The sequence below is a fragment of the Dipodomys merriami genome, unplaced genomic scaffold (genome assembly GCF_024711535.1).
Source record: "Dipodomys merriami isolate MVZ:Mamm:240054 unplaced genomic scaffold, mDipMer1.0.p SCAF_24, whole genome shotgun sequence".
Lineage (NCBI taxonomy): Eukaryota > Metazoa > Chordata > Mammalia > Rodentia > Heteromyidae > Dipodomys > Dipodomys merriami.
In genome coordinates, this window is record NW_027203826.1 from 13,472,057 (window position 1) to 13,491,501 (window position 19,445).

The 19,445-nt window shown below is 40.5% G+C and overlaps 1 protein-coding gene across 3 annotated transcripts in view; it reads left to right on the forward strand.

Annotated features, from left to right (window-relative positions):
- Pld5 (phospholipase D family member 5) overlaps positions 1-19,445 on the forward strand; it is a 350,998-nt gene that overhangs the window by 321,449 nt on the left and 10,104 nt on the right. For all 3 annotated transcript variants that reach the window (XM_070034254.1, XM_070034255.1, XM_070034256.1), the window contains 3 exons: positions 2,506-2,642; positions 8,677-8,845; positions 12,892-13,006. In XM_070034254.1, coding sequence (XP_069890355.1) covers positions 2,506-2,642; positions 8,677-8,845; positions 12,892-13,006 — 421 coding nt within the window. The remainder of the gene's footprint in view (positions 1-2,505; positions 2,643-8,676; positions 8,846-12,891; positions 13,007-19,445) is intronic.

Sequence of the window (19,445 nt, forward strand, 5' to 3'; positions counted from 1 at the left end):
GTCTCAGAGCTCAAGATTCAGTCCATCCTGAGAGTGGCATGGGTTCATTTGAAAGCATCATGGAGATAAGGGAAGTATTAAGAGGGCATCCCTGGAAATAGCACCAATGAGAATGAGCAAAAGCAAGCAAGAGTAAGTACAGCACACACCGGAAACACTGCAGAGCAGGAGTGTCTGTGTACCTGGAATATCCATTTACCTATATGCTAGGAGAGTGCAGAACTATCATTGTTCTGTTGTTTCTTCAGTACATATCTTCTTGTTATAGCATTTGTTTTTATTAAAACTTGAAAGTTGGTAATTCATGCCTGTAATTGTAGCTACTCAGGGTGCTGGGATATGAAGATCATGGTTCAAAGCTAGCCAGGGAAGACTCTTATCTCCAATCAACCACCAGAAAACCGGAAATGGTGCTATGGCTCAAGTGGCAGAGTGCTAGTCTTGAGCTGAAGAGCTGAGGGACAGCACCAGGCCCAGAGTTCAAGACCCATGACTGACCAAAAAAATAAAATAAAATAAAATAAATAAAACAAAAAAAAAACTTGAAAGCTGCTGGGTGCTGAGTGATTCATGCCTATAATCCTAGCTACTTCCGGAGGCTGAAATCTGAGGATCACAGTTCCAAGCAGCCCAAGCAGGAAAGTCTGTGAGAGTCTTATCTACAATTAACCTACCAAAAAACTGGAAGTAAAGTTGTGGCTCAAATCATCAAGTGCCAGCCGTGAGCATAAAAGCTCAGGGACAGCACCCAGCCACTGAGTTCAAACCTTAGCACAAGTGTACGCGCGCGCGCACACACACACACACACACACACACACACACACACACACACACACACACACACACACACACACACACACACACACACACACACACACACACACACACACACACACACACACACACACACACACACACCCCTTGAAAGTTTATCCTATTCCCACCAAAAAGCAAGTTAAATAATTCTTCCCAGCACCCGCTGAGGGTGCTTTCTGGAAAAGGATGACTGGAAGGTGTGTGACCTTCAGTATGCTCCCTTCCTTTCATACATACCCCTTGTTCCTTCTAGGTGGGCATCTATTCCAGTAACTTCATTCCATGGACCTGTGTGTTAGGATGGGGATTCTTACCAACACAGAGTAAGGAATTATAGTGATATAATGACTTTGGAACTATGTTAATTACCTTTGCATCCATGTGACCAAATGTCTGACAGACACAGACACAGAGACAGGATTTACTTTAGATAATAGTTTCAGAGTATTCATTCCCTAATCACCTTGGCTTTGTGGGCCAATTATGAAACAGCATTATGGCAGTAGGGGCATAGAGGCTCAAGTGGTTGAGCACTAGCCTTGAAAATAAATAAATAAATAAAAAGCTTTGTGACAATGCCAAGGTCAAGCCCCAGGACTGGCTTTTAGCCTGACAAACACCTCCAGTGACATCCTAAGCCTCACCCCCTAACTTTCACCATCCCCCAATAGTATTATGAATCTCTGGATTCATTAGGTCAGGGCCCTATTATAGGATAGTCTGGTGCCATCACAGATACACTCAGACTTGTGCTTTACTAAACTCAGAGGTATTTTGGAATCCAGTCAACTTGACAATGAAGGACCCTGAGGACCATATATTCCAGGCAGTTCCAGAAAGCTGTTTATTCAGCCTTTTGGTATTGAATACTACTTACATTATTTGTGCTTCTGGATATGCCATGGTGTATTGCTCGTCAGAGAAAGGTAGGAGATATAGGAAACCCTGTTTTCAATCCTGTTTGGCAGGGAAAAAAAATAATGAAAAATTCCACAGTACTTCTTTCTTTTTCAATGACAACTCCATCGAAAACATCGTATTTTTATAAGATGGAAACTTAAGCAACATAAGAAAAATACCTCAAGCATAATTTTCCTCTTTTCTGCATTTCACTGAAGTCTAAAAAATTATCCTTCTTTTTTGATTCTGCTGATGCTTTGTGGCATTGTTAATAAGTTACTTAGTTTTCCTCCGAAGATTATTGATGACTTCTTCTCACCAATCAACACTCTTCTTCCTGAATGTATGAAAGATTTAGAAGGAAAGAGATTTTTAGATTTTTGTGTCCTACATTTTTTCATGTCCCTATCATCTCTCAGGAAGTATGCTTTCTTAAATAAAATAAATTACTTGTTGTATATGTGCATAAGATTATAGAACTGTGCCTAACAGGGAGACTTTCCGGGGTTACATAGTTCTGGAGCTGGAATACTCCTCCAAGAAGAGATGTCTGTATTGATGCAAGAATGTTCTCCCAAGACAGCCTTAAAGAAAAGACCTGAGACCCATCTCACCTCACCTTATTTTCTCATGCCTCAACTTTTGATGAGACTGAAAATAGGATTGAAAAATAGAAAGTTTGCACACATTTAGGAAGGGTAAGCCAAGGTCCTTGGGGAAAAAAAAATAAAGAAACGTTTTAAATCCTCAGTTAACACGATAACATTTTCATTCTTGTATTGTCACAGAATTCTCCCAAACTCTTTTGCCCTAAGAACAGAAGCTTTGACATAGATGCCATCTACAGTGTGATTGACGATGCCAAGCAGTATGTGTACATTGCAGTCATGGACTACCTTCCCATCTCCAGCACGAGTACCAAAAGGTCAGTGATTTGCCCACATCTAGTTAGAACTCAGGCTCGCAATCCAGGAACTAAACTAAGTTCTACAGTAGAGACCAGCTTAGGCACTGGGATGTTATCGGCTTCTTCAGAAAGAGCAAACCCCGTATGCCTGGGCTGTGTGTCCATTTACAATTTACTCACCATGTAGCGCCTCCAGGAATCCAGTGTAAGGGCTAAGGGTCTCACCCTGCACATTACTCAGCAGTTTACCTTATAGATATGAGAGCAATATCAAAGCAAAGGATGGGTAGTTCTCACTTCAGAAATTATTTGAAAGTTGCTGAGCACCACTGGCTTATGCCTGCAATGCTAGCTACTCAGGTGTCTGAGATCTGAGGATCATGCTTCAAAGCCAGCCTGGGCAGGAAAGTCTGTGAGAATTTTATCTCCAATTAACTGACAAAAAAAAATAGCTAGAAGTGGAACTGTGGCCCAAGTGATATAGGGCTCACCTTGAGCCTGAAAGCTCAGGGACAGGCAAGCCCAGGACTGGCAAACAACAACAACAACAACACTAATAATAATAATCAAAAATGAAAATAAAATACAAAATAAGATGGGGGACTCAAGGATGATGGGGGAAGAGTAAGCAAATGCAGTAATTGTATTCAATGTATACTATGAACAAAATGAACTATGTAGCCGGGCGCCGGTGGCTCACACCTATAATCCCAACTACTCAAGAGGCTGTGATCTGAGGATCGCAGTTCAAAGCCAGCCCAGGCAGGAAAGTCCATGAGACTCTTATTTCCAATAAACCACCAGAAAACCGGAAGTGGCACTGTGGATCAAGTGGTAGAAAGCTAGCCTTAAGCTGAAGAGCTGAAGGACAGTGCCCAAACCCAGAGTTCAAGCCCCATGACCAACCAAAAAAAAAAAAAAAAATGAACTATGTAACTTGTGGGTAGGGATGTGAGAGGGAAAACAGGGGAAGATAAAGAAAAGGTTGACATTGTCACGAAGCATTATACTCATACCCTAACTTATGGAATTGTAACCCCTTTGTATAACTACTTAATAATAATAATAATAAATACAAAATAACATAAAGTCAAATAAAATAAAATAAAAGTCTTGGATATGGCTAACTAGTAGAAAGTTTGCCCTGATTTGGCTACCTAGATCTGCCAAACAGACTGATTCATAAAATCCAAAAAGTTATTATTCAAATATTTCTTAGTGAGAAAAACTTGAACAAATGCAGCAGTGGTATTCAGAGGATGTTGAAAATGAACTCTACAACATGTGGACGGGGATGGGAGGGAAAAACTAGGAGAGAATGAGGGAAGGGACGACATTGTTCAAAAACAAATGGACTCATTACCTGACTTACAAAATAGTAGCCCCTCTGTTCACCTTTATAATAACACTTAAGAAAACTTAAACAACAAAAAAACTAAGTTGGCAATGCAATTAAAAGCTGTTTTGCTATACCTTTATCATTTAAATTGTTTTATCCTTTGGCATATATTTTTCAAAAATTAGATTTTTATTTCTTGTATCAGTTTTAAGCTCATAGAAAAATTGGACAAATTTAGAGTGTGTGTGTGTGTGTGTGTGTGTGTGTGTGTGTGTGTGTGTGTGTTTTCCTCTCTCAGTTTCCCTATTAACGGTCCTTAGTATACTGCATTAGTTAACAGTTGATAAACTAATGTTGATAGATTTGTGAGATTTGAGTACTGATCAATTTTTTAAAATAATCAAGCCAGGAAATGTTTTCAGAATGGAAATTAATGAGAGAATAACTGAAGACCTTCTTGATTCTAAAGAATATAACTTCAAAATAACCATTTACAGAAGCCAGCTGATTAAATCTGCTGTATGTTGCTTGAAAAATTCTCATATTGCCAGCCCCACATATAAATACTAGATAGCTTCTTTATGCAAATGCATGTGACATTACAAAAAGACATGTGACATTACTCTCAGAAAATAATCCCTCTAAGTGACTGTGGGGAAGTACTGTAAATTGCAAGTGACCATCACAACGACATTTCTACTTTGATTTGTTTTTTTGGGGGGGAGTCCGGTCGTGGGGCCTGAACTCTGGGCTTGAGCACTGTCCCTCAGCTCTTCAGCTCAAGGCTAGCGCTACCACTTGAGCCACAGCGCCACTTCCTGCTTTTTTTCTTTTTGCTTATGTGGTGCTGAGGAATCAAACCCAGGGCCTCAGGCATGCAAGGCAAGCGCTCTACCACTGAGCCACCTTCCGAGCCTGACATTTCTACTTTGAAGCATGGTGTGCCTGCAGATCTGTTGTGATTTTTTTCCACACTTCACATCTCTTCTGCTCCCCTTTTTTATGTCTCTCCAATTTGTTGTTTAGTTTGTTTTAGATTTAGTTTTAGACTTTAGCTTCACTTTTGGGAGGCATTGAAACATCACAGGTTTTGTCTGATTTTTCTGTGATTAGGGAGGATAATGGGACATATTCACATTTATAAGATTAGCCAAGGTGACAGTGGTTAAGATGAACAAAACTTTGTTCTGAGAACAAAATTATTTTTTCCCTGCTCACAAAGGGATCTGAAATACCCTAGAAATATGAACACAAAAAGAATGCCTCAAAAACTGGAGACATACCTAAAATTTGCATCTTGGTTATTAATGTACCATTTAAGATGTCATCCAAAGATTACTTCTTTTATTGCACTTTTCAAATTCCAAACCTATACTCTCAGTTTTCTAAGCAAAAAGTCACCAGAGGAAAATATCAGTTCAAGCATCCAGGTTATAATTTGATTCTTTTCAAACATATAAATGAAATTTTTTGAAAAAGAAAATTGACATTCATGTTTACATAGTCCTGGAAAAACAATTTCAGGGGTAAATTCAACTTTAATGAACTTCAAAACAAATAAATACTATCGAATTTCAATGTGTTCATAGAATTAGTATCTTATAAACTTAACTTTTAGACTACACATTACCAGATACCAAATGTAAGAGAAAGACAGGTCTGGTGGCTCACACCTGTACTCCTAGCTACTCAGGAGGCTGAGATCTGAAGACTGAAGCTTGAAGCCAGCCTGGGCAGGAAAGTCTGTGAGACTCTTGGCTCCAATAACCAACTCAGAAAAAAGTAGAAGTGGCACTGTGGCTCCAGTGGTAGAGCACTAGCCTTGAGTACAAAAAGGCTCAGTGACAGTGCTCAGGCCCTGAGTTCATACTCCAGGACTGGGAAAAAAAAAGTAAGGGAAAAAGAAATCACTCCTAAATTAATGACCAATAGCCTGTTTTATATATCTATATACATTTTATATTATATGTAATATATAAATATGCAATAGATAAATTTTATATGATATATGTGTATATATACTATATAATCTCTACAGAATATATAAAATATATAAACATATAAGGTATATAAGTATGATTACAAATTGTACTTTTTTAAGGAATAGGAACTTACTGAGCAATGAATGCTAAATAAATCTTGAATTTAAAAAAACAAAACAAAAAACAGAGGGCTGGGAAGGTGGCTCAGTGGTAGAGCGCTTGCCTTGCATGCATGAGGCCCTGGGTTCAATTCCCCAGCACCACATAAGCAAAAAGAAAAAAGCCAGAAGTGGCTCTGTGGCTCAAGTGGTAGAGCGCTAGCCTTGAGCTGAAGTGCTGAGGGACAGCAGCCAGGCCCAGAGTTCAGGCCCCACAACTGGACCAAAAAAAAAAAAAAAAACAAACAGAAGCTTGATTGGGACTGTAGTCTGGTGATACAGTGTTGGCCACACATACATAAAGCCCTTGGTTTCAGTCCCCCAATACCACTGGGGAAAAAAAACAAACCAAGGAAACAGAAGCCCAGTTTCACTTGTGTCTGCTTTGGCAAGCAAGCTCTTTCTTTAAGCAGTCACTTAACAATTCAGGTCTTAGTGTGAGTTTTTCCATGATTTTCCATCTTCAGTCATGTGCGGCGCATCTTTCAGACCAAAATGGGAACTCTGTGGAAGACTAGAGAAGACATGGCCTGGTTCATCTTCGAGGTTTGATTGTCTTCCTGTGCTTCTACTTTCCTAGGTTTCAATTACCTACAGAGCAAATGCAGTGTGAAAAACCAAATGGAAAATTCTAGCTATAAACTATTTGTAAATTTTAAGTACCTTACTATAGTGTATTGCTATGATGTTTCTAGTTTTATTAGTTATTATCACTTGTCTTTTATTAGGCTAATTTGGGAATTAAACTTTATCACAGATGTGTGTGTGTGTGTGCATACATGTAGTATTTGCTGCTATCACAGCTCTCTCTAGGTGCCCACTAAGGATCTTTGAATCTATCTTCCATGATAAAGGAGGAGGGAAGAACTGTATCAATATCTTTCATTTGTGTATCAATTCCACAAATATTTACTGAGCATTTACATATTCATGTGTGATATTTATGATTAAAGCATGAAGAGGATATGCCCCCCCAGATCTGACTGAAAGGAGCAGAGGGACACAGAGTAGTTATTAAAACCCAGTGGTGTGAATAAAACAAAAGGTGTGTATACAGATTATTATAGCAAAAGGACACTTACAATGCAGTTAAGAAGCTCATGGGAGGAGATTTGACCTGAATATTTTTAAATATTCATCAATTTGTCAGAAAATGGTAGGAGGAGGAATTTTCTAGGTAAAAGGCACAGCATGAGATCAGATGAAAAGAAAGCTGGCATTCCAGATCACAGAGCACAAATCTGAGTAGGGATAAAAAACTAGAAAGAGGGCAGGGACCAGGAATGGGAGGGGGCTTCACTCCTGGGGGATCTTGTGACTTTGAGGAGCCTCCTCTGTTGTTTTCTTGAAGAAAGGTTCTAGGGTTTGAGTTCAGAGCACTTGCTAGGCAGGTGCTGTACCTATGAACCACACCTCCAATTCTCTTTTACTCTGATTGTTACTGAGATCATCCATTAGTCCCTGGCTAAGTCGACCTTGATCTATCTATTTTAGGCCTTCCATTGCAGCTAGGTTGAGAGGTATACTCCACTACACCCAGCATCTCACTGAGATGGAGTACTACAGACTTTTCTGCCTGGGTTGGTCTCAAACCACAATCCTATAGTCCTCAGCCTCACACAAAGCTAGAATAACAGGAGTGCACCACCGCACCCAGCTATGTGTTGAGAAAGCAAGAATGTAGTTGGGGCACAGGATTAAGGACACAGGGAGGCGATTGAAGAGTTTGAAGTTGAAAAAAAATCTGTTGGCCTGGTTCCAGGTGCCCTGTCCAGAGGTGAGAGGTTGAGGTGCTGTGGAGAGATGATGTTAAAAAAAATAGTTTGGGGGGCTGGGAAGGTGGCTCAGTGGTAGAGTGCTTGCCTTGAATGCATGAGGCCCTGGGTTCGATTACTCAGCACCACATAAGCAAAAAGAAAAAGCCAGAAGTGGTGCTGTGGCTCAAGCACTAGCCTTGAGCTGAAGAGCTGAGGGACAGCGCCCAGGCCCAGAGTTCAGGGCCCACAACTGGACCCCCCAAAAAAATAGTTTGGGAGTAAGGAGTATGGGAAATCTCAGATAACCAGAGCAGAAGTTCATATAGGGTGCTGTTATCCAAGAAGATAGGTTGGAGTGAACAAATGGAGTCTTCATAGCTCCCAGATGGAATTCTGTCCTCTTTGAGGCCAAGATAGTGTTGGAGGCGAGCTGGGAGGGGGAGGGGGATATGGTGGTCCCAATGCGCTCTCGCCCACACAGCCTGTCCCCTAGGAAAAGAGACCCTCTAGTAGGTAAGAACAGATCTCACAGGAGAATTTGGTTTCTTGATACCTAACCCTAAAAGCTTATGGTTTTTCCCCCTAATACATCCTATGAAGTTGTTTCTATGTGTAGAATAAATGATCAGAGTAATAGAGATGTTTGCTGTCATTTAATAGATTTCTTTTTCAACACTATTTTCTTCAGTGTTGGAGCTATGACTCAGTTGGTAGCGTGTTAGCCAATTAACGAAAGCATCAGGTAGATGCTTTCTCAGGCAAAAGAAAAGAAAACTATTTTCTTCATTTTTGTCTGTATTGATATTACTTCTGCAGGACCTATTGGCCAGATCTGGATGGGAAGATACGAGAAGCTCTAGTTTTGCGAAGCGTGAAAGTCCGTCTCCTTATAAGTTTCTGGAAGGAAACCGACCCCCTCACCTTTAACTTCATTTCATCTCTTAAAGCTATCTGCACGGAAATAGCCAACTGCAGTTTGAAAGTTGTAAGTATTTGGCTGACTGTTTAAATAAGACGTGTTTATTCCATTTGCTGCCAGCTACACATACGGGGAGCTTCTAATAAGAGCCAGGATGGCATCTTGTAGTGAAAATACTTCAAACATAGATTTTTTTTACAGTGGCCACACACAAAACAAGGATATTAGAGCCCCAGCTTCACAGACCAGCCCTCTTCAAACACTTTTACTTTTCATGTGACCTCTCCATTTTGTTTGATCAGCTTCATTGACCTATTCTGTTCTGGCCAAGAGGACACTGGAACATGCACCAACACAGATTTCCAATTCCAATGCCCTCGTATGTGCTTATTCAAGTCTGTTAGACCACATTCTCATCTGCTTCTGAATACCTTGAAGAAGGCAAGAGGTGAAATAGGTAATACCTCAGTGTGCTTACTTTCTAGCTCAGCGTTCCTCCTCCTCCCCTCAGGACATGCTATGCCCCCTGCCCATAACACTTGTCCATGCTTACCTGACTGGTGACCTCTAACCCTAGGTCTGTTTTTCCCAAGCCCTATGCATTTGACAAGTATGTGCAGAGACTTTCTGGCAGGCTGTCTTCTAGATGATGGAGCTGTGTTCCTTGCAGTAGTCAGAGACACCAGATGACACAGGACCCACAATATCAGTCTTCATACAAAATTTCCAGGATGCCCTGAGCCTTAGTATCTCAGTACAGGATATCTCAGCAGGATAGGTGATGGGTTAGGCCACACATTCTCTTAGCCTTTATTCCACCAGAAGGTAAGGTAAATTTATGAGTGTATTCAGAAGAGTAGCTATGTCCCAAAGGAACAAATGAATAAATTTGTGGATCATCATGGTCTGAAGCTCTGGGCATCCATTCTATTCCCTTCACACATAGAGAACCCTCAACCTTTTATCTGAATAGGGAGAATGTGCCAACTTTTATGTGGTATCTGCACAGCTCTCCATGTAACTGGTTGTTGTAAACTGAAGTAGCTATACCAATGTCTGTTGGTTCAGAAAGCAGTTAAGTATTAGAAGTACAACAGCAAGTCTATGATTACTTCTCCTGTCTTCCAGGCCAAATTGACAAATGAGTGAAATATCCAGGATTTGAATCTGTGTACCAACTGGGTTTGAAATTTAATACTGGAGACCAGAGAAGTTGGTACAGGGAGCCAGGCAGACCCAGGAAGAGAGTCCCATGGTGTTTAGCATATTTTCATGAATAAGAAGTATTTGAGATTGCTTCATCTCAGGATGGCAATGTCTAGATAGTTAAAGGAAAAACAAGTAAGACAAAGAGCACATGTCTACTTCACCATCTTTCCTACTGCATAGCACCACACCTGGCACTGGAGTCACAAGGCCAGTGCTGAATGAGTAGCTGCAAGAAAGAATGCCATCATAGGAGGGAGCAAGGAAGCAATGATAAGAAAGAGAAAGGAAGGAAGGAAGCAGAATCTAGAACAATGGCTTTCCTTGGTGTGCTGATTTTCTAGGGGCTGGCGCCACCCAGTGACAGCATGTGCTCCAGACATGAACATGTCCATTCAGTGAGCTGTAGTTACACAAAGCTCATAAGACCTTGGACATGATGTGGTACATTTACTCCCATCTTTTCTTTCAGCATCTTTCAGCCAAGTCAGGATCCCTTCCCCCAGTGTCTCCAGACCCCATACCACATCTGCCCCTAAGGGCCTTACCACTGCTCCAGGTGTGAAATGTTAAATGTTCTCACTGCAGACTTGAAAGAAATTGCAAGGAAAATGCAATCTTCCATCATAGTGACTTTGACGTATTTTATCAGCTTCATCTTTGTGAACACAGATGGTCACGATTATGAATAAAACAACATTAATAGTTCATTGCTGGACATTTTATAAAACATGCATGTCTAAGTGTCAAGAGAAGCAGAGGAGGGAAGACAGCTTGTGGCCCCAATATCTAGAAAGCAGATGGCTAGAGTGAGCTTTTCCAAGGCAAGAGGACAAAGGAACCTTGTGCCCAGAGCCTTTCAGGAGCCTGGCAGAGCTTACAGATCTTGCTGGCCAAGCACCTGGGTGAGACACTTTTGTCTCTGGAAGGTGCACACACACACCCATTCTGACAGGTTTGTGTCCTAAAGGAGTTCATGAGAGAAACTGCAACTGGTGAGCATTTTATGTGTTAATACATATTATACGTTAATGTATTAACATATATTAACCAATCCTTTTTGAAACATCTTTGCTGTCTCTTACAACATATTAAGACATCTAAGAATGCAAGTTAATCTACTATCATGTGAATCCCCACAATAAAGCTGTTTCTCTTCTTCAGGCCTGTTGTGGACATTCTAGAGCAAAAGAGTTCTCCCTGGGGGCTGGGAAGGTGGCTCAGTGGTAGAGCACTTGCCTTGCATGCCTGAGGCCCTGGGTTTGATTCCTCAGCACCACATAAGCAGAAAAAAAAAAAGGAAAGAGTTCTCCCTGTCACTCCATTTGGACTTAGCTTAGGATGTAATTCTTATTCCTTTACAAATCAATCTTGATTCTACAAGTTTTTTTTTCAGTGGGAGGGAGGGAAAGAAGGGAGGAAAGAAGAAGAGATGGAGGGAGGGAAGGGGGAGAGAGAAAAGGAAGAGAAGGAAGGAAGGAAGAAAGGAAGGAAAGAAGGAAGGAAGGAAGGAAGGAAGGAAGGAAGGAAGGAAGGAAGGAAGGAAGGAGTCCAATATGTGGAAATATTTACAGAATGTCTAAGAAAGGTGACTGCTGGTTATGATTGAATGATGACAGTCTAACAATCATGTGACTTTGTGAATACCTAACTATGTCCAAAGAGAATTTACTGATTATTAAGTGAGTTTGAAGAGTCCAGAAATTTAGACTGAAAAAGAGAGTAGCTGAGGAAATAAGTGAACCGGGAGACATTGCCCCAAACTATGGTGATCTACCTTGGGAGGTAAGTTCCACTATGCTGTGGAATGGTAGACATTGATGTGTGCAGTTCAGGGGTTTACAAAAACTCAGAAGAGAATGTTCATGACTGGAAGAGACCTTACTGATCACAAGCTCACCTGTTTCCTGTCATGGAACACAGAGGTAGCCCAATTCTCATTCTCTCCCCAAAGCAGATTTGAACACTTAACAGTTTTGAAAGGATAAATGATGTGTTCTTTCCTAAGAATGATGCCGTTTTTTAAACTCTGAGTCTGTTTTTCTTTTACCACACAAAATTCCATCACCGCAAGACATTCTGGAAAGATTTCTACCATTTTGACAATGTTTGTTTTCCACTGTGGGGGAGACGTTCACCTTTGATGGGTGTCTTGTGATCCAAGCTCTCCGCATCCCATGAGCCCATAGTCAAAGCTGTATCCAACATTTGCCAGGGAGACCCCGTAGATGCAAGCCAGTCCCGTCGTCTTTGGCCCTGGTGGAACTTTTGAGCTTTTGATGCCACAGTAAATTTGGCAGTCAAGATTCATGTTTTGATGAGAGAGGGTGCAAATGGTCATGGTCTGACTCATCTTCAAGCCATGAATCGATTGAGTTGGCTTTTTTTTTCCTCTTAAAAGAGCTTGTAGACTTAGGTGTTTAAATAGAAAATATTTGTTCCTGAAGCAAAAAAAAAATCTCTTTTAACCTTTGCAAATCCCCAGTTGAATCAACTACTCATTGCTGTAATGTGTGCACCATATAAGAATATTCATTCTGTTCATTGGCATGCCTGACAGAAAGCACCCTGAGGCAGGCTCTAAATGCCAGTACACCCTGCTGAATAAGACAATGAGAATTAAACAACCTTCTGGCCCTCTCCCTGTTGAAAGAAGGAATTTTGTGTTCATTTTGTAGTGTAAGAGTGTTAATTATAGAGCCAGTTGAGCATGCTAATTTTCTTTCTTATTGCCTATATAGATTTGAGAACAAAAATAGCTTCCTCTATACAAAGTGACAAGAGTACCCTTTTAATAACTCACTATGAGATCTATTGTTGATATTTGGATAATGCATTCCTTTGTGCTCGTGAAAGGACTGAAAACATTCTCAATGCACCTGATTCTTTTTCTTTCTGTCTTACAGAAATTTTTTGATCTGGAAAGAGAGAATGCTTGCGCAACAAAAGAACAAAAGAATCACACCTTTCCTAAATTAAATCGCAACAAGTACATGGTAACAGACGGAGCAGCTTACATTGGTAGGTGACAAGACTGAAATGCTCCTCAGGGGTCACCATGCAGTAGGGTTTCAGCTCAGCTCAATAGGACCCTGCACAGAGAAGGCAGTGGCTCAGGAGCCAAGGTTGGTGGCCGAGGCCCTGGTGGTCAGGAAACCAGAGGGGCCGAGTGAAGAGCTCTGCAGCCAGATATGGTCAGTCTCATCTGCCAGGGGGTCACATAAAATGTCTTTTCACAAAGGTTTTACAGGCAAGAAGGCTCCCCTGACAAGAGGATCATCACTAGAATGAGCACAGTACTTATTCTCCTGACCAAAAAAGCCACAAGGCAGCCTGTCCTGGGTGCCAGAGAGGCAAATATTGCTGTCATCCCAGACCAGAGCTTACATTATCTGGCTAGCAAACCCCTCCCTGACATTTTCTAAATGCCTAACATTGGACAACTTACTTGACCTCCCAAACCTCTGTTTACTCTTCCGTAAAATGTTCTACTTCACTAAGCAAAGTTTAAATGAGACAATAAACACAAAGCACCTGGCACATTGATAATGCAGAATTATTAGCTATCATCATCATCATCATTATCATCATCATCCAGATACAGGAATCATCCTGCTAGCAGAATTATTTCCTAACATATCAAATCTATTGTAATTTTCCTTGATGTATACTAGTCCACTGTCACTCTTTCACTGGAACCATCCCAGGTAGAGTTAGAGTCACTACAGAAAGAAGGCACATAACTCCACAGATACCAGCATGGTTATAACACTGAACAAATGAAGGGGCTTTCATAGCAGGGAAGAAAGAAAGAAAAACGTGTTTCTGGAATGAAGGAATTCACATCAATTACTGAAATCAGTGAGCAAATAAAAAATTACCTGTACCTCAGTCCTCTAATCTAGCTACTCAGGAGGCTGAGATCTGAGGATTGCAGTACTAAGCCAGTCTTGGCAAGCTAGAAAGTCTGTGAGACTCTTACCTCCAATTAACCACCAAAAAGCCTAAAGTATATATGTGGCTCAGGTGGTAGAGCACCAGCCTCAAATATAAAAGCTGAGGCACAACAGCCTGGCCCCTAATTTTGAACTCTAGTACTAGCACAGTGTTACCAATAGAGGAGGTCAGCATCTGTCACCCAAACTTTGGAGTGAGGACATGAGGTAATTCAGCCACCTAGGCATTGGGAGAAGCTACATCCAGCCACATAGCTCCTATCATGGCTAGCAGAAGAGCACCAACCTTGGCTCGGTGTTAAGATCTTCTCATTTTTACTAGTGATGACAACAATTGATTAAAATAGAGTATGACATAATCTTAAAATGTATGCCATTCTTAAAATGTATGCCTCCTCCTCCTCCCCCTCCTCCTCTTCCTCCTCCTCCTTCTCTTTTTCTTCCTCTTCTTCTTCCTCTTCTTCCCCTTCTTCCCCTTCTTCCCCTTCTTCCCTTTCTTCCTCTTCTTTTGCCATCCTGGAGCTTGAACTCTGGGCCTGGGTCCTGTCCCTGAGCTTCTTTTGGTCAAGGCTAGTGCTCTACCACTTGAACCACAGCACCACTTCCAGCATTTTCTTAGTAGTTCATTAGAGATAAGAGTTTCACAGACTTTCCTGCCCAGGCTGGCTTTGAATCACAATCCTCAGATCTCAGCCTGCTAAGTAGATAGGGTTACAGGCATGAGCCACCATCACCCAGCTTTATATGCATTTGAACAAAACAGTCATTTCTTAGAATGGAGCATAGATGTAGAATACAAATACTCAATGAACACCAAGCGAGAAAATTTCCTAGTGATTGAAGTAATCATCAGCATGTTCTGAAATCTGTTAACTCAGCACTTTGGTACTTGGTTAGAATATGGAATGAAGAAAAATCCACAACAGGGCCTTGCATGCAATTACAGTTCCATTAAGATTTCACAAAACTCACAGAAGAATTCGCAAACAGTATCATTGATCTAATTTTGAATTCTCTAGAGTATGTTTTATTCAAGCTCTGAAAACCTTCTGGAAGGGACTGGGAGTATTGGAGGGCTGACAAAGAGGCAGTAGATTTCTTGAAGGTACTCAAGAGGTACTCAGAGGCTCATCCATTGGCCCAGCTGTGTGTTACTGTACCTCAGCATTATGTTCCTTAGGGCACACTGTAATTCTGGCTACTGTAATTCTGGGCCTCCGTGTGTGGTTTGGAAATTGAACTTGTAGTTTCAAAAAAGGAATAGGTGCAAGACGTCCCATTTAAAAAAAAAAAAAGAATTACTAAAGCATGTATTCAGCTTGAAGCTCAGCCAGAGCATCAAGGAGTGAGAAATAGGAAAACAAGCCATATGAGTATAGGAAAGCTTTTGTAGCCTGTGATAGCTTTCCGGGCTGCTGTCCCCAAGAAGAGCCTAATTAAAGCATCTCTGAATCAGGAAAGATGCTGGATCACGGCTCCCTTCATTTCATGGGAGGAGAAAAGCAAGCCTTTTCACAGAAAGGCTTCCAATTCTTGACCTCATGTCCTCCAGCTTTCTTCTCTTCATGTTTCTCTACATATTGTCTTTCCAAAAGAGTGCTGTACAAATGCTTGAGGCAGAAATCGCAGTGTGGCTGTGAGGCCTGGCCTTAGGCTTAGGTCATGGTTCAGTGTGAGATGCACAGTAGATGCTTTTAGGTAGGATTAGAAGTGCCATGGAATAGAGGTAAGTGTAGGATGTGCGTTAGACATTATTTTAAACCTTTGTTTTTGTTACTCATGCCTTGAACAGATTTCTTAGTCTTTTGGTGACAATTTCCCCATGAGTGTCCATGGTGACACATGCCCATGCTACATTGGAGGTGTACATAAGAGGATCATAATCCAAGACTCACCGGAGACAAAAAATGTGAAACCCTGTCTGAAAAATAACCAAGACAAGAGGATCTGAGGGTGTGGCTCAAGTGTTAACGTGCCTGCTTGGCCAACATGAGGCCTTTAGTTCAAATCCTAGTGCCAACAACAACAAAAAAAAAAAAAAACAGAATTTTCACTAGTACAATGGAGGTAGCTCATCACCATATATGAATTGGTTATTGGCTGAGATAATGTAATAAAATTGTGCTCTGCTGTCCTGGGTGTAGTGCCAGCATTAGCACTCTGCACATAGCAGCAGGCATATGAGTTTAGTGTTTTCAAAACCCCATGTATGTCATCCCAGTCCACAGGAGCCATTTGCTTACAGAATGAACAAGTGACGTTGTCTGTCTGCAGTAGCCAAGCCTGTACTCACCTGGCCTCTGAACATGGCTGAGTCTGAGCACATGGGTAGAAAGGCAGCATTGACAGCATCATACACACAAAATAATAATATATAGCAGAAAAGTGCTGTTACTTATAGCTAATGTATAAATTGAATGATAACTCAAAATTCTTCCAAAGACATGTCCATCATAAAGCCACTAATGACATCATTGGGATGTTTTATCAGGGCAACAAGTAATCGATTGAGATTACCAGCAGGGAAAAGAGAAAAAATCCTGTCTGATCACATTAAACATAAGGCCTTTATATTCTTTGACCATGATGAAAGACAAAAGAATCACCTTCTAATATTCCAGGTAGAAAGAGGGAGTGCATGAGGAAAAGGGAGTTGATTTGTTTGGCAATTCCAGAGAACAGATCAAGGATCAAAGGATAAAACTACAAAAGGGACAGATACTGGCTCACTGTAAAGATGACCCTTCTCACAGCAACTTTTGCCATAGTTCGCTGCAGAGCATTGGGTAACACAGGTTCTCAGCATCTTATTCAGTTAGTATTTGTCTAATGAGATAGGATGTCCCAGCAGGAATAGAACAAAGGCTCCAACTTATGAAGTCTCCAGATCCCTTTATCGACCTGGCTTTTAACCAGAGAAAATAAAACTAGTCAGATCAGACCTGGCTGGTGATCATTAATAAACTAATTCATGTCAATTTTGACTTGGCTTAATATTTTCATTGAGAATAATTTTGAGGTGGTTTATGGTTAGATAGATTAGCCATAAGACATCAGGCAAATTTATTTACCTCTTTGCGCTTATCAATTCTCATATGTAAAGTAGAGGTAAATCATAACAATAATATGACATAATGTATGGAAATGCAAGTATTGTGCTTTCTGCTATGAGAAAGCATGTTATAATAATGCTAATAAATGATAGCTTTTGTCCCCAGACAAGACTCCCTAGCATGTCCCCTCATCCCTTATTGTTCCAAGACTCTAACTATTTCTCAGTTCACAAGCTGGAATCTCCCTTGGGGTTCTGGCTCTCTCTTGTTGCATCTTTGTTGCATCTCTCCTTATTTCCTGATACATCTAACCAAGATTAGAAATGCTTCTCTCCCGTGCTCATGGCATCATGGACATAATTGTCTTGTATTAATGCATGCTGATTGTTTTTGTAAGTGCTGTATCATTTCCCCCCTAAGCTCCTTGAAGGCGAGTTGCTTGCAATGTTATATTCTCAGCGCCTAACATAGGACCTAGTAGACTAGATTCTCAGTAAATATACATTAAGTGAAAGACAAAGAAGGTCAAAGAAATAAATGATACTGTACTCTCCTTAAAGAAAAGCTTTATATTGATGGAACTAACTCTCTCATAGAATACCAAAGATAACAGATTTATGTTGGAATTTTGGGTTTCCCAGCACTTTGATCTGCCTTCACCTTGAAGAGAACTATACATTAATGACACAGAGATTCTTAACCTCTTTTTTTTTAGGAAAGAGCAGAACATCTTATTTGATCTATTTTGATTCATGAAATACAGACTGTACAAATCAAATGAGCTCTGTAATATAAACCTGTTTACTTACATTGTAAGATATGGGGACAGAGACATTTACATAAAGTAATTCTCTCTAATTTAGTGAAATACATACACCTTTACTCCAGTGGAAATTTCTGAGTCCACATTGTATTTTATTTGGGACCTGCCATTTTAATATATATTTTTATTGTAAAGATACTGTGCAGAGGGGTTACAGTTACATGAGTAAGGTAATGAGTACATTTCCTATCGAGCATTGTTACCCCCTCCTTTGTTTTTCCTCTACCACTCTTCCCTCCTCACTTCTGCAACTCCTCCCTCCCCCCCCTCAAGGTTGTGAAGTTCATTTTCAACATAGTGTCTTGTACATCTCATTGTTACAATGGGTCAACCTGTATCCTTTATTCAGCATTTTGTTATTTCTCTTCCTTTCCCCAAATTAGAAAAATGTATATACAAGATGCAGGGCACTGGGATCAAATACAGTGAAAACAGGGGTTGTACCATGGGAGAAGAACATAAAAAAAGAAACAAAAAAATCACATAGTACATTATAAATACATTAAAAAACAACAGCAACAAAGATAAAACTCTTTTTGTGCCTTAGCATCATTTTATATGGTCATATGTACATAGTTTTTGACCTTTTCTTCTTGTCTTAGATGTATACTAGTTATTGCAAATAAGGGAAACCATGGGACCTATCATTCTTTTTTTTTAATTTAATTTAATTTTATTTGTGAACATACTGTACAGAGGAGTTACAATTACATGGGCAGGATAATGCGTACATTTCTTACCAAGCATTGCAGCCTCCTCCTTTGTTTACCCTTCACATCCCTTCCCAGCCTCCCCCCTCCCCCCATCCCAATCCTATTCCTTCCCCCCTCCCCCCCCCCCCCCGCACCGACGTTGTAAAGCTCGTTTTGGACATGACAACTTGTACTTCTCATTGTTGCAACAGGTCCACCTGTATCCTTAAACAACTGGTTTTTCCCCATCTCCTCCACAAGTTATACTGACATCAAATATAGTGAAAGTAGGGGTTATACTGTGGGGGAGGGACATACAAAGCAACAAAGAAATAATCTTATAAATGCGTTAGAAACACATGCATGAAAGAAAAAAACATTAAAATACACATCTAAGGGTTCATTTTCCTGACATCACATTATCTGACCTTTTCCGCTTGACTCATACATATACTAGATATTACAAATAAGGGAAACCATGGGACCTATGTTTCTTTGGGCCTGGCTTACTTCACTTAATATAATTTTTTCCAAGTTTTTCCATTTCTTAACAAATGGGGCAATGTCATTCTTTCTGATGGAGGCATAGAATTCCATTGTGTATATATACCACATTTTCTTGATCCATTCATCTACTGAGGGGCATCTGGGTTGGTTCCAGATCTTAGCTATGGTAAATAATGCTGCAATAAACATAGTTGTGCTGGTAGCTTTAGTGTGGTCTTGTTTGTAAACATTTGGGTAAATGCCCAAAAGTGGGATTGCTGGGTCATAGGGGAGTTCTATGTGAAGTCTTTTGAGGAACCTCCATACTGCTTTCCAAAGTGGTTGAACAAGTTTACATTCCCACCAACAATGAAGTAAAGTTCCTTTCTGCCCACATCCCCTCCAGCATCTGTTGTTGTTAGAGTTCTTGATTTTTGCCATTCTAACTGG